The sequence below is a fragment of the Coregonus lavaretus genome (genome assembly GCF_964263955.1).
Source record: "Coregonus lavaretus genome assembly, chromosome: 21".
Taxonomy (NCBI): Eukaryota; Metazoa; Chordata; class Actinopteri; order Salmoniformes; family Salmonidae; genus Coregonus; species Coregonus lavaretus.
Genome location: NC_140008.1, coordinates 23,677,703 through 23,690,409, shown reverse-complemented (window position 1 = coordinate 23,690,409; position 12,707 = coordinate 23,677,703). Strand labels below are relative to the sequence as shown.

Genomic DNA, 12,707 nt, shown 5'->3' with positions numbered 1-12,707 from the left:
ATTTACATTTTAGTCATTTAGCAGACGCTCTTATCCAGAGCGACTTACAGTTAGTGAGTGCATACATTTTTCATACATTTACAAATAAAGTTTATAATACAAATATCCAGTGTGTATTATTGTAGAAGGCCACTAGCTATATTCAGGTCTTGGTCTTGACATGAAATGGTCTTCTGTGTGATGCGCATTGTTTGACACATTTTATGGCACGCCCTGTACTTTCCCTCCCGGTTGATCCTGTGTTTGTGAGAGGCAGGCCGTCAAATGTTGTGCTCACACACTGGACGCTTTAACATTAGTAAAAATATTCAAATTCTGCGTGCAACGTGGATACACTTCTGTAAAAAGGTGTAATCTAGTCTGGGTGTGAAAATTGAACAAGGACTGTACTGTTGTAGTGAGTGAAGGAGGATGGAGAAAAATCCCTAGTTTGCTCGTGAAGCTCCACCCCTTTCTCCATGCGTCTGCGCATTGGAATTTCTCTCGACTATGCTTCCGGACAAAGATGGTGGATAAATACAGATAATTTACTCAGGCCGTTTGCCGTTGATCAAAATTGTCCGTTCCGGTCTGCTTAACGGGGTGGTTCTCCCATAGACAATAATGCAATAGCAGCTGTGTCTGCTCAGCTTAGTTCCATGACTGTAATGTAACCAGAAAAAAATGAGGGAGTGGGGTGTCTCGCTTCTTCTTCCGTCTCTGCTTCGGACGCCAAGACTGGCTGCACAGCTGCCGCCGAATTTAAAGAGACAGGCAATAGTTTTTTTTAAATATCATAATCAGCAACCATTGTCTCAAAGCTTGTTTTCCGAAGCTTCACTCTGATATCGCGTACCAGCAGTAGTTACTCGTTGGACCGATAATGGCGTTTAATCAAAGTAGCATCGAGTCGTAGCTTATTCCCATCACAGTTACTTGGCTGGATTTTCCTTATTTTGCTTGCTGGCTAAGATCTCTTACTAGCTAGCTAGCCAACTAAGCGTTGCTAGCTAGCTAGCTTCCCGACGAAGAGCAAGATTTTTGTCGGCTAGCCAACAACCAGATACCAAAGCGTATAATCAACCAAGTAGTAGTACCTATATGCCTGCTACTATCTCCGGGATCATGGCAAAAATTCAGGCACACAGCAACACGAAGCAAATAAACCAAATTCAAGACAAGGCCTATGTTGTACAAAAGCAAGTGCAACAACAGCACTTTCAAAAACTGAAGGTAAGAGACGGTAACCAAAAAGGGAAAAGTCTTACTCAGAACCATTTTGTGTTCGTCAGATATTGTATTTATCTTCATGCTAAGGAGTTAACGTTAGCTAGATAGCTAATCATAAGGGGTTCTGAATGGAATGTTGTATGAACAGTACTTTAGTGTAGGTTAACTAACGCCAGATAACTTGGATTATTCTATTGCGTTAGACACGATTTGAAAAATCATTCATTGGGTCATCCAGATACACCACAGACTAGAACATATCTAACTAGTTGCTTTGGCTGGTTAGCTAGCTACTTTCCATTGTCGGATAACTTTGGGCATCTGAAGTTCCTTGTTCACATTTTCTGCCCGCACTGCCAGAAAAAAGTCAAATTTGCGTTGTCTAGAATGGGATGGTGTTTGTTGGCACAAAATGGGAGACCTGTCTTTAAATACACACTATTGCTAGCTAGTTTGTAATCCGACAACTAACTAGCCAACATACAGTAACGTTACACGTTGGTTTACTTGCCAGCTAGGTTATGAATAGGGTTTTCTCAATACGCCATGCTAACATTAGCTATTGTATTGTTTATTCGTATTGCTTATTTTCAATCGATGAAAATATGCCACACATAACCATCGTTTTTGTTAGCTAGCTAACGTTAACCATACAGTTTATCTACGTTTTCTTACTTGGCCAGATTTGAACTACAATGCACCCAAGGTGTTCTGATTATAGCAAACACAGCCAATTTTCTTTTTCCATCTCTTGCTCAGCCTAGTTAACTGCTTATTGTTTGCAGTGTAACTACAAATAATAGTGGTAGGTAGTTGGATGGATAGCTAAATGAGTTCAAGACATCATGCCATAAGTTATTCAGCTAATGACTTAATTGAAGAGCAACATAACTAATTTGCCCGTTTGTGAATGTGTAATAACAGTGATAAAATCACACACACATACACTAGCATCCTTGTTGATGATCTGTCTTTAACCTGGACCCCTTCATTTCTAGCATCTTATGGAAATAAAAATATACATTTTTATATGCTCTAAATGTTTTCATTTGGTTTCACACCATTATCTTTACCTTCAGGTTGAAGATGCCCTATCATACCTGGACCAAGTGAAAATTCGATTTGGGAATGACCCTGGAATATACAACAAATTTCTTGACATAATGAAAGAATTCAAATCACAAAGGTATCACATTTCCCTTTCCCATTTGTTGATACAGTGCCTTGCAAAAGTATTCATCCCCCTTGGCGTTTTTCCTAGTTTGTTGCATTACAACCTGTAATTTAAATGGATTTTTATTTGGATTTAATGTAATCGACATACACAAAATAGTCAAAATTGGTGAAGTGAAATGAAAAAAATAACTTGTTTCAGAAAATTAAAAAAAAAAAATAACGGAAAAGTGGCGCGTGCATATGTAATATAATAATAATAATAATATGCCATTTAGCAGACGCATTTATCCAAAGCCACTTACAGTCATGTGCGCATACATCTTTACGTATGGGTGGTCCCGGGGATCGAACCCACTACCCTGGCGTTACAAGCGCCATTCTCTACCAATTAAGCTACAGAGGACAACTTTGTATGCACCCCCTTTGCTATGAAGAACCTAAATAAAATCTGATGCAACCAATTACCTTCAGAAGTCACATAATTAGTTAGATTGCACACAGGTGAACTTTAAGTGTCACATAATCTCAGTATATATACACCTGTTCTGAAAGGCCCCAGAGTCTGCACCATGAAGACCAAGGAGCTCTCCAAACAGGTCAGTGACAAAGTTGTGGAGAAGTACAGATCAGAGTTGGGTTATAAAAAAATATCAGGAACTTTGAACATCACACTGAGCACCATTTTTAAATCCATTATTAAAAAATGGAAAGAATATGGCACCACAACAAACCTGCCAAGAGCGGGCCGCCCACCAAAACTCACAGACCAGGCAAGTAGGGCATTAATCAGAGAGGCAACAAAGAGACTAACAATAACCCTGAAGGAGCTGCAAAGCTCCACAGTGGGGATTGGAGTAAAAAAAATAAGCAAACACATTTGGTGTTTGCCAAGAGGCATATGGGAGACACCCCAAACATATGGAAGAAGGTACTCTGGTCAGATGAGACTACAATTGAGCTTTTTGGCCATCAAGGAAAACGCTGTCTGGCGCAAACCCAACACCTCATCACTCCGAGAACACCATCCCCACAGTGAAGCATGGTGGTGGCAGCATCATGCTGTGGGGATGTTTTTAATCGGCAGGGACTGGGAAACTGGTCAGAATTGAAGGAATGATGGATGGCCCTAAATACAGGGAAATTCTTGAGGGAAACCTGTTTCAGTCTTCCAGAGATTTGAGACTGGGACGGAGGTTCACCTTCCAGCAAGACAATGACCCTAAGCATACTGCTAAAGCAACACTCAAGTGTTTTAAACATTTAAATGTCTTGGAATGGCCTAGTCAAAGCCCAGACCTCAATCCAACTGAGAATCTGTGGTATGACTTAAAGATTGCTGTACACCAGCGGAACCCATCCAACTTGAAGAAGGAAAAAAAAGGAGCTGGAGCGGTTTGCCTTGAAGAATGGGCAAACATCCCAGTGGCTAGATGTGCCAAGCTTATAGAGACATACCCCAAGAGACTTGCAGCTGTAATTGCTGCAAAAGGTGTCTCTACAAAGTATTGACTTTGGGGGGGTGAATAGTTATGCACGCTCAAATAAATTTTTTTTTTCACAACAACAAATATTTTGCATCTTCAAAGTGGTAGGCATGTTGTGTAAATCAAATGATACAAACCCCCAAAAAACTATCAATTTTAATTCCAGGCTGTAAGGCAACAAAATGGAAAAATGCCAAGGGGGGCGAATACTTTCACAAGCCACTCACTGTACATAGCTTTTTTTATACTATTGAAGTTACTCTTAAATTATGTTGAGAAGCAGATTTTCTTAATGCCATCTCGTTTAAGGTCTCTTCCTCTGTCCCAATGAAATTTGTCAAATCTTTCTTTCCTTCATAGCATTGACACACCGGGTGTTATAAACCGGGTGTCTCAGCTCTTCCACGGGCACCCGGACCTTGTCTTAGGATTCAATGCCTTCCTGCCCCCAGGGTATCGGATAGAGATTCCCAAGAATGGAGTGGTTTTCCTTCAGTCCCCATTCTCTGCCCAGGTGGGTCACTCCTAAATGTGTATTGATTTGGTTTACAGACAACTCTAATACTGGCTGCCTATGCACAACATTTGTAACCCAGTTTTATTAATCAACCATTATACCAAGTACTGGCAGTAGGCCTATATATAAGTGGAGTTTGCCACAACTTCTCCACAAGAGCAGACCAAAATGGTCAGACATCAAGGTGCTCTTATGACGCATGTTGTGAAGTTAATTTATGTTAACCACGAGTGACCCTTTTTCTTTGGTAGGTGTCCCCAGGTCAGGGGAAGAGTATGGCAAGCCCTGCTGTGAGTGCCACAGGCTCATCTGTTGCTGAAGTTGGATCTGCCCAAAGTGAAGCTGTGGCATCGCCTGAAAGTATCTACTCATCCTCTGGGCCCCCAGAGCCTCCTAGTAGACTGTCCTTGCCACTCCCCAGTCGAGAGAGCCCATCCCAGCCACAGTCCTCCTCAGTGTCCCCCCCTGCCTCAGAGCCCAGCCCAGTAGAATTTGACAGTGCCATCAGCTATGTCAACAAGATCAAAAACCGCTTCTTAGACCATCCAGAGATCTACAGATCCTTCCTTGAGATACTACACACTTACCAGGTACACTGTGTCATCAATATGGTAATTGATTTGTTTTTCTGTCAATTGAAAACAATATATTAGTTTGATATAAAGTGAAGTCTGCTTAAAGTGAAGTTGTTTGCTAGCATCAAGGCTACTTTAAATTTTTGCAGATTAGTGTGTATCATATCACAGGTTCTCCGATGGAATAATTGTCTGTTTTTGTCTTTTCAGAAGGAGCAGCTTGAGGTCAAGGAGAGCCGGGGTCATGGTAGTAGTGGGATGACAGAGGATGAAGTTTTCTCGAAAGTGGCCAGCCTCTTCAAAGGCCAAGAGGACTTACTGGCTGAGTTTGGACAGTTCTTACCAGATGCTAAGAGATCACTGGTCAGTATTTTCCCCTTCTTTCTGAGAGCGTCCTGTCCATGGTCATTTTCTGTTATCAGTTGACTTTCAGTGCAATTTGTGTTTCTATATCGAACTATCAGTTCTGTGTCCTTTCAGTTCACTGGCAGCTCCCTGACAGGGAAAGACCATCTGAAGAGGGACGAGGACATGAGCAAGAAGAGACCCAGGCCCATGCTGCTGCCTCACATGACACCACTGCTCAAGGTCTGGACTTAATCACACATTTATACACGTCTGCATTTTCCTAGAAGACATTTACTGTATGTGATTGGTTCTGTTTTTTTGTTTTTAGAAAAAGATGAAGTTTTCATGCTCCAAAGACCAGTCCTTTGCCTCAGTTGGGAAGCATGGAGTCTTGCGGGAGTTCACCTTTTTTGACAAGGTAATGCTCAAGACAGCCCAGGTAATGCTCAAGACAGCCCAATGCTCAAGACAGCCCATAATGTGTTTTGGCTGTGACAGATGTCATGAAAGCCTTGGTCACCAATTACGATTTTTTTTTAAATTCCAATTTGTTGCAGCTTCGCCGTTTCTTCAAGAGTCGGGAGGTATACGAGAACTTCCTCCGCTGCATTGCTTTGTTTAACCAGGAAGTGGTTTCGGGAGCAGAGCTGCTGCAGCTTGTCACTCCCTTTCTGGGGTAAGTGGATCGTGGGAGGTTTCAGGGAGAACAGTCACTGATGTCTGTCTCAGTAAATAAATGCATAATGATATTATTGTACTGCATGAAGGGCAGTATGTTTTGCCAAGTCTCCTCTTGAGCCATTCATTCATTTGTACATGTTCATTATTTCCTCCAGGAAGTTTCCAGAGCTATATACCCAGTTCAAGTCTTTTCTGGGAGACAAGGAGCTCTCTCATTCAGTGTCTGGCCTGTCAGACCGATACATGGAAGGAGGTGGGGGCAGGGAGGTCGACTATGCCTCTTGCAAGCGCCTGGGATCCAGCTACAGAGCACTACCCAAGACTTACCAGCAGCCCAAGTGCAGCGGTCGCACTGCCATCTGCAAAGAGGTGCTCATAACTGAAAGCAGTTCTGTATTTATTTAAAGTTTTGCCATTCCAGCACCTCTGATTTCTATTTCAAGTGTATAGCCCTTTTTTGAGTCTGGTAGGAGACACTACAAAGTTGTTGGCTGAAGGCTTGCTATGTGGGCTTGACAGGGATCACTATTGCTCCAATAGCTGTGAATCTACCTCCATGGTCGTTTTGTTTAAGCTGCTACATGCCAGTGCCTCGTGATTATCCACATTTATTCAAAGTTAAACTTAGCTAACGCTTATTCAGTGCTTTTGTCTTGATAGCTATATCAGAAGATTGAGGATGGGGTAATTTATTAAAGATCAATCGGAATTGAATGTCATTTTGTATTTCGCCAATCAACGGCTTCTGGTTGGCATCAATGATAATATTCTCAGTTGTATGGAAAATGAAAGTAAAACCAAAATACTGTATTTCCAGGTGCTGAATGACACCTGGGTGTCCTTCCCCTCGTGGTCGGAGGACTCTACGTTTGTGAGCTCAAAGAAAACCCCATACGAGGAGCAGCTTCATCGCTGTGAGGACGAAAGGTTTGAGGTGAGCAAGCCGAGATATCAGAAGTACTATTACTACAGCCACCAACTACATGCAAACAAACTATTCTCCCTTATCTACCCAGAGCATCACTGCAGAATCACTTTTGAGGACCTTATTCGCGAAAAATTTTCTCACTGTTATTTTCCTGTTTCCTCCAGTTGGATGTGGTCCTGGAGACTAACCTGGCCACCATCCGGGTCCTGGAGAGCGTTCAGAAGAAACTGTCCCGTCTGTCGCCTGAGGACCAGGACCGCTTCCGTCTGGACGACTGTCTGGGAGGCACCTCTGAGGTCATCCAGCGCCGAGCCATCTACCGTATCTATGGCGACAAGGCCCCTGAGATTATAGAGGGGCTGAAGAGGAGCCCTGCTACTGCCGTGCCTGTGGTGCTCAAGAGGTCAGGGTGCACACACGTACACATGCAGAGATTTGACCCAAATTACTTGACCAATGTGAATCTTGCTGTGTGTTAATTCTTCTGTCCTCTCCGCTGTGTCTGTAGATTGAAAGCGAAGGAGGAGGAGTGGAGAGAAGCCCAGCAGGGCTTCAACAAGATCTGGAGGGAGCAGTATGAGAAGGCCTACCTCAAGTCCCTGGACCACCAGGGGGTCAACTTCAAGCAGAATGACATGAAGGCCCTTCGATCCAAGAGCCTGCTCAATGAGATTGAAAGTGTTTATGATGAGGTGAGTACTCCGATTCAATCTACTTTCTTTGTATTCGCCCGACCGATAAATCAAAGGTTCTTAGAAAGGAGGTGTTCTCCTGTGTTGTCTAACCTGTGTGTTTGTCCCCCTCAGCGTCAGGAGCAGAGCACAGAGGAGGGGGGCGTGGTCCAGCAGGGGCGTGACGGGAGCAGCAGGGCAGCGGTCAGCGAGCCCCACATGGTGTTCACCTACGAGGACAAGCAGATCCTAGAGGACGCCGCCTCCCTCATCATCTACCACGTCAAACGCCAGCCCACCATCCACAAGGACGACAAGGACCACATCAAGCGCATCATCCAGCACTTTGTCCCTGACCTCTTCTTCTCCCGCCGCGGCGAGCTCAGCGAGACGGAGGAGTGGACGGACGAGGAGGTGGAGGAGAGAGGAGACAGGGGAGGAGGAGGTGGCAGTGTACCAGGAGCCGTAGCAGCACCAGGCAGTCAGCAACAACAACCGCAGCAGCTGAACGGGGAGTCGAGGCGGCGGCGCTGTACCTCTCCTCAGACAGTGGAGCTGGGTGGAGCCTCCTCCCACAGCCTGGCTCCAGAGGGAGGGGAGAAGGTGGACCTGAGAGACCCTGAGGCAGAGCACCAGAAGGAGCTGGACGGAGTCTACAACCTGTTCTTCGTCAACAACAACTGGTACTTCTTCCTGCGGCTGCACCAGACCCTGTGCCAGCGGCTGCTGCGGGTGTACCGGCAGGCGGAGAGGCAACTGCTGGAGCACCGGGCAGAGCAGAACCGTGAGAGGCTTCTGATGGCCGAGGGCCGCGACTTGGCCATGGAGCTCCGCCTCAAACAGCCCAGTAAGAACCTCTTAGATCTAATGTCCTTCATATTTAGTAGCCTGAATTTCTTTGAGTATAGGAGAGGGAACATTAGGCTCAAGTATGCAATGTTATTTGAGAGGGAAGTTCTGTAGCTAGCTAGTGTCTGTTCAATGACCTTTGAACTCGCTCTACAGGTGAGGTGGAACTGGAGGAGTACTACCCAGCGTTCCTGGATATGGTGCGCAGTCTTCTGGATGGGAACCTGGAGTCCACGCAGTATGAGGACACACTGCGGGAGATGTTCACCATCCACGCCTACATTGGCTTCACCATCGACAAGCTCATCCAGAACATCATTAGACAGGTCAGTGGTGTGTCTCTCTAGTTGCCAGTTTTCATTAAGAATCTACAGAACCAGATGCATGTTCGTTAACTACCTATTCATTCTTTACCTCAAGAATATAGTGATCCTGAAGTGTTTAACTGTTCTCTGAGTGCCTGTAGGTTTTCCTTTCGCTAAACTGACATGCCATTTCTCTCTCTCTTCCTGCAGCTGCAGCACCTGGTGAGTGACGAGGTGTGTCTGCAGGTGGCGGAGCTGTACCTGGCCGAGAGGAAGAGGGGCGCGGCGGGGGCTAACCTGTCGTCCCAGTGTGTGAGAACAGCCTGGGAGACCAACTACCAGTGGAAGTCTGAGAGGGTCATGGCTGAGGAGAACTGCTTTAAGGTAACGGCCTGCCCTGGGGACAAATGCTGAGCTTTGTATATTTGAAGAGATTTTCTGTATATTTTATTTGGGTGAAGCGGGATGGTTTTGTTCGTAGGAGTTCAGCTGCTGCTTATTGTAACAGAGATTTTATGCGTTCTGAAACCGTCTTAAGTGTTGATCATTGATGTTTAATGGCTTGCTGGGATGTGATTTATTTTGTAGGTAATGTTCATTCAGAACAAAGGCCAGGTGACATTGACCATTGAGCTGCTGGACACCGAGGAGTCCCAGACTGATGATCCATTGGATGTACAGGTAAAGAATCCTACGGACAGTCGCACTGTTAGCACCTTTAGAATGTCATAGTATTCCCTTTGGACATGAACATAGACTGGCCTTGAATAGCAACCTGCTGTGCCCTAAAGCAGAATGTCATAGTATTCCCTTTGGACATGAACATAGACTGGCCTTGAATAGCAACCTGCTGTGCCCTAAAGCGGTGGTATTCAAAGTCGGGGTTGGGAACTGCAGTGGGGTCGCCCCAATTTTTTTTTTGACTGGATGACTCAATAGGTCTTCAGTAGCTGGAACCAAAAATTAACAATACATATATACAACGTTTTTGAGAAAGATCATTTGATAAAGAACATTTATTTATTGGTTTCTTTTAATTTTGATGAGAGATGAAAATGTAATGAATTGAAGTTTATTTGTTGATGTAAAAATGTACTGATTTTTTAAGGTTGTCCTTATTTTTGGGGTGGGGTCCCGAGAAATTATTGCCCCAAAAAATGGTGTCCCCTGAAATTCTAGTGGAAAATAAAAATCAGTTCCCTGCTGAAATAGTTTGAATACCACTGACCTAAAGCAGGGTTTACCAAACTCTGTCCTGGGGCCCCCCCTGGCTGCATATTTTGGTTTTTGCCCTAGCAATACACAGCTGATTTAAAATAACCAACTCATCAAGCTGTGGCAGGATGAGTTTGGGAAACCCTGCCCTAACGGAACCCTAGAACAGTAGGGCCTGCACCAGCTTTTGAAGGGGCAGCTTTCTTTATACAGGTTGAGGTTAATAAATTGTCAACATTATTATTGCTCCCAACCACTTTGAAAACTAAATTAAGCAATAAGGCCAGAGAAGGTGTGGTATATGGCCAATATAACACGGCTAAGAGCTGTTCATTGCACGACGCAACACTGAGTGCCTGGATACAGCCCTTAGCCGTGGTATATTGGCCATATATCACAAACCCCTGAGGTGCCTTATTGCTATTATAAACTGGTTACCAACGTAATTAGAGCAGTACAAATAAATGTTTTGTCATACCCGTGGTATAGTCTGATATACCACAGCTTTTAGCCAATCAGCATTCAGGCTCAAACCACCCAGTTTATAATGACCAATAAACCCTGATTGAGTTTATGGCCTTTGTTATTTAATCTCACAGTTTAGTGCTTTGAAATGGCATTGTTTTGATATTGATACATTTTTCTCTATCCCTGTTCAGTGCCTGTCCAGCTATATGGAACAGTTTGTAGGGACCAAGTCAACGCTTTGCTCGCAGAATGAAGGCTACTTTTTCAAACCTGTATTTTTGCCCAGGTGAGATATTCACGCTATTACCTTTGGTTGTGATGTCCATATCTTGGCCATTGAATGAAGCCACATGATTTCCCTAGACGTTACACAGCAATGCTGTGTTTTCACATAGTCATTTCACTATCTTAACTAATGACTGTCAAAAGCACTGCAGTGCAGATAGTTCGTTTCTGCTCGCCATAACAGCCAAGCACAAAATGAGTCCTAGCATATCAGGCTCTGATTTGAATATGACTGTCCCTTGCTTCACTGTGGTCCTCTGTCTGAACCACAGTATTTTCCCTCTGGTGTGTGTGTGTAGGAACCTGAGGCACTTCAGACGCTGGCAGGTGCGCCAGGTGGAGGCGATGCGCTGCAGACGGGAGTGGCACAGACAGCTGGGTGTGGAGAGTGCTGGCAGCCTGGACTGCCGCTTTAAACTCAACACCCACAAGATGGTGTTCGTCATGAACTCTGAGGACTACATGTACCGCCGGGGAGCGCTGGTCAAAGCCAGGAAGGTAGCTAGGACCATTTTATGTCTAGGATTGCATGTGTGAGGTGAAGAAAAGTTAAGTTGGGCATTGAACGAGAAGGGACAAGATTATATATGAAGTTATTTATAGCTACAGATCGCAGACAAATTCTGCTTCCAACACTTTTAAAGTGTTATGTGTCTTGTTTTGGCATCAGCTAGACATCGTCATGGCACTTATCATCCAGAGTGCTTCCACTGTGGAATGTTGTCCCTTTAAGACACTGTCTGTAGGTCTGACAGTGACTGACTCTTCCCATCTGTCTCTCTCCCACAGTCCCAGCACAGGGTCGCTGTGAACCAGCACGAGCGCTTTGACAAGTGGCACCAGGGCTGGCTAGCGGAGCATGTGATCCCGGCGGCCGAGCGCTCGGTCCACGACTGGCTGATAGGAGAGGAGATGGAGGACATGATCCCGTGCAAGACCACCTGCCTCAACACACAGGTCAAAGGCCTGCCTGTCAACAGATACCAGGTGCATTACAGTAGGAAACCCACCTCTCCGTAGAGGCCACACACACTCACTACACACACATGGAGAGCGATGGACTTGGCAGACATGTTGAGACTGAGAGACCAGGGCATCCTGGGGGAATCCAGCACAGAACACAGGAGATCTTCATCTGACTCACCCATGCTGCTTCTCTGTTCACACAGTCAGCAGTGCAAGCAGAGTGATGGGAGATTCAAATCATTGAGTTTGTTTCAGAAATGTGAATGTCTCTTTTTTTAAGTCCATTGTAGTTTTTAGCTTCTGAAGCCAGAGGGCCTTTTTGTTTGTTTGTATATGTTTATACTGAAGTACTGAGAGAAATGGTTAGAAAAAATGTGTCATACTCCATTGTCTTTTGTACAGTAAGCTGAACTTAAGTAACTGCATTACTGTATGTGCATATACAACTGTACACATTTTATATATGCATTTACATGAATATGAATGAAATTTAAAATGTCCATGGATCTAAGTGTTTTCTGGCAGCCAATTCTTGACATTTTCTTTGTCTTGTGACTAATCTAAAAATTGATGATTGCCAAGGTGACGAGTCCTCACTATTGATTCAATTTTATTAATTTTATGGAACATTGGAATTATGTATCATTCATGATTTCACCAAATCTTTACTTTGTCATTTTGCATACTAAAATAAACAAAATCAGTGTTAAAAAAAGAATGTATAACATTTATCCTGTATCAGTTATCATGAAAATAAACAACCTAGTTGTGAACTTCTTAAACAGCCTGGAAAAGCCTGGTCTTTTCTTTCATTTGATTGTGTTGGGCTGCAGAACTTGTAAGGTATGGGAGCGCAACATTGCATCTGTTATTTTCCTTTCAAAGACCTTGCCAACAAAATTCCTCACCTGAGTATGTTTATGTTCAGCATTAGGACATCTCGGTACAGACGACAATTTTTTTTATTATGGAATGGAACAAATAAAAAAGCCGGCGACAGTTTAAAAAATAAACGTGGTTTATAAAACCC

The 12,707-nt window shown here is 44.1% G+C and overlaps 1 protein-coding gene across 2 annotated transcripts; it reads left to right on the top strand.

The window, feature by feature from the left end:
• Positions 1 to 987: 987 nt before the first annotated feature.
• LOC311149280 (paired amphipathic helix protein Sin3b-like) lies at positions 988 to 12,459 on the top strand. 2 transcript variants are annotated; one of them, XM_084186408.1, is made up of 19 exons: positions 988 to 1,212; positions 2,289 to 2,395; positions 4,230 to 4,383; positions 4,638 to 4,976; positions 5,172 to 5,324; positions 5,442 to 5,549; positions 5,638 to 5,727; positions 5,867 to 5,985; positions 6,146 to 6,359; positions 6,808 to 6,924; positions 7,083 to 7,321; positions 7,427 to 7,610; positions 7,725 to 8,436; positions 8,595 to 8,764; positions 8,954 to 9,127; positions 9,332 to 9,424; positions 10,618 to 10,712; positions 11,011 to 11,209; positions 11,501 to 12,459. In XM_084186408.1, exons 1-19 carry the CDS (start codon positions 1,081 to 1,083, stop codon positions 11,729 to 11,731), a joined length of 3,630 nt encoding a protein of 1,209 aa, XP_084042534.1. In that variant the 5' UTR covers positions 988 to 1,080; the 3' UTR covers positions 11,732 to 12,459. The 2 variants fall into 2 exon arrangements, with proteins under 2 accessions (XP_084042534.1, XP_084042533.1); XM_084186407.1 differs by having other exon boundaries at positions 4,638 to 4,997.
• Positions 12,460 to 12,707: the final 248 nt, after the last annotated feature.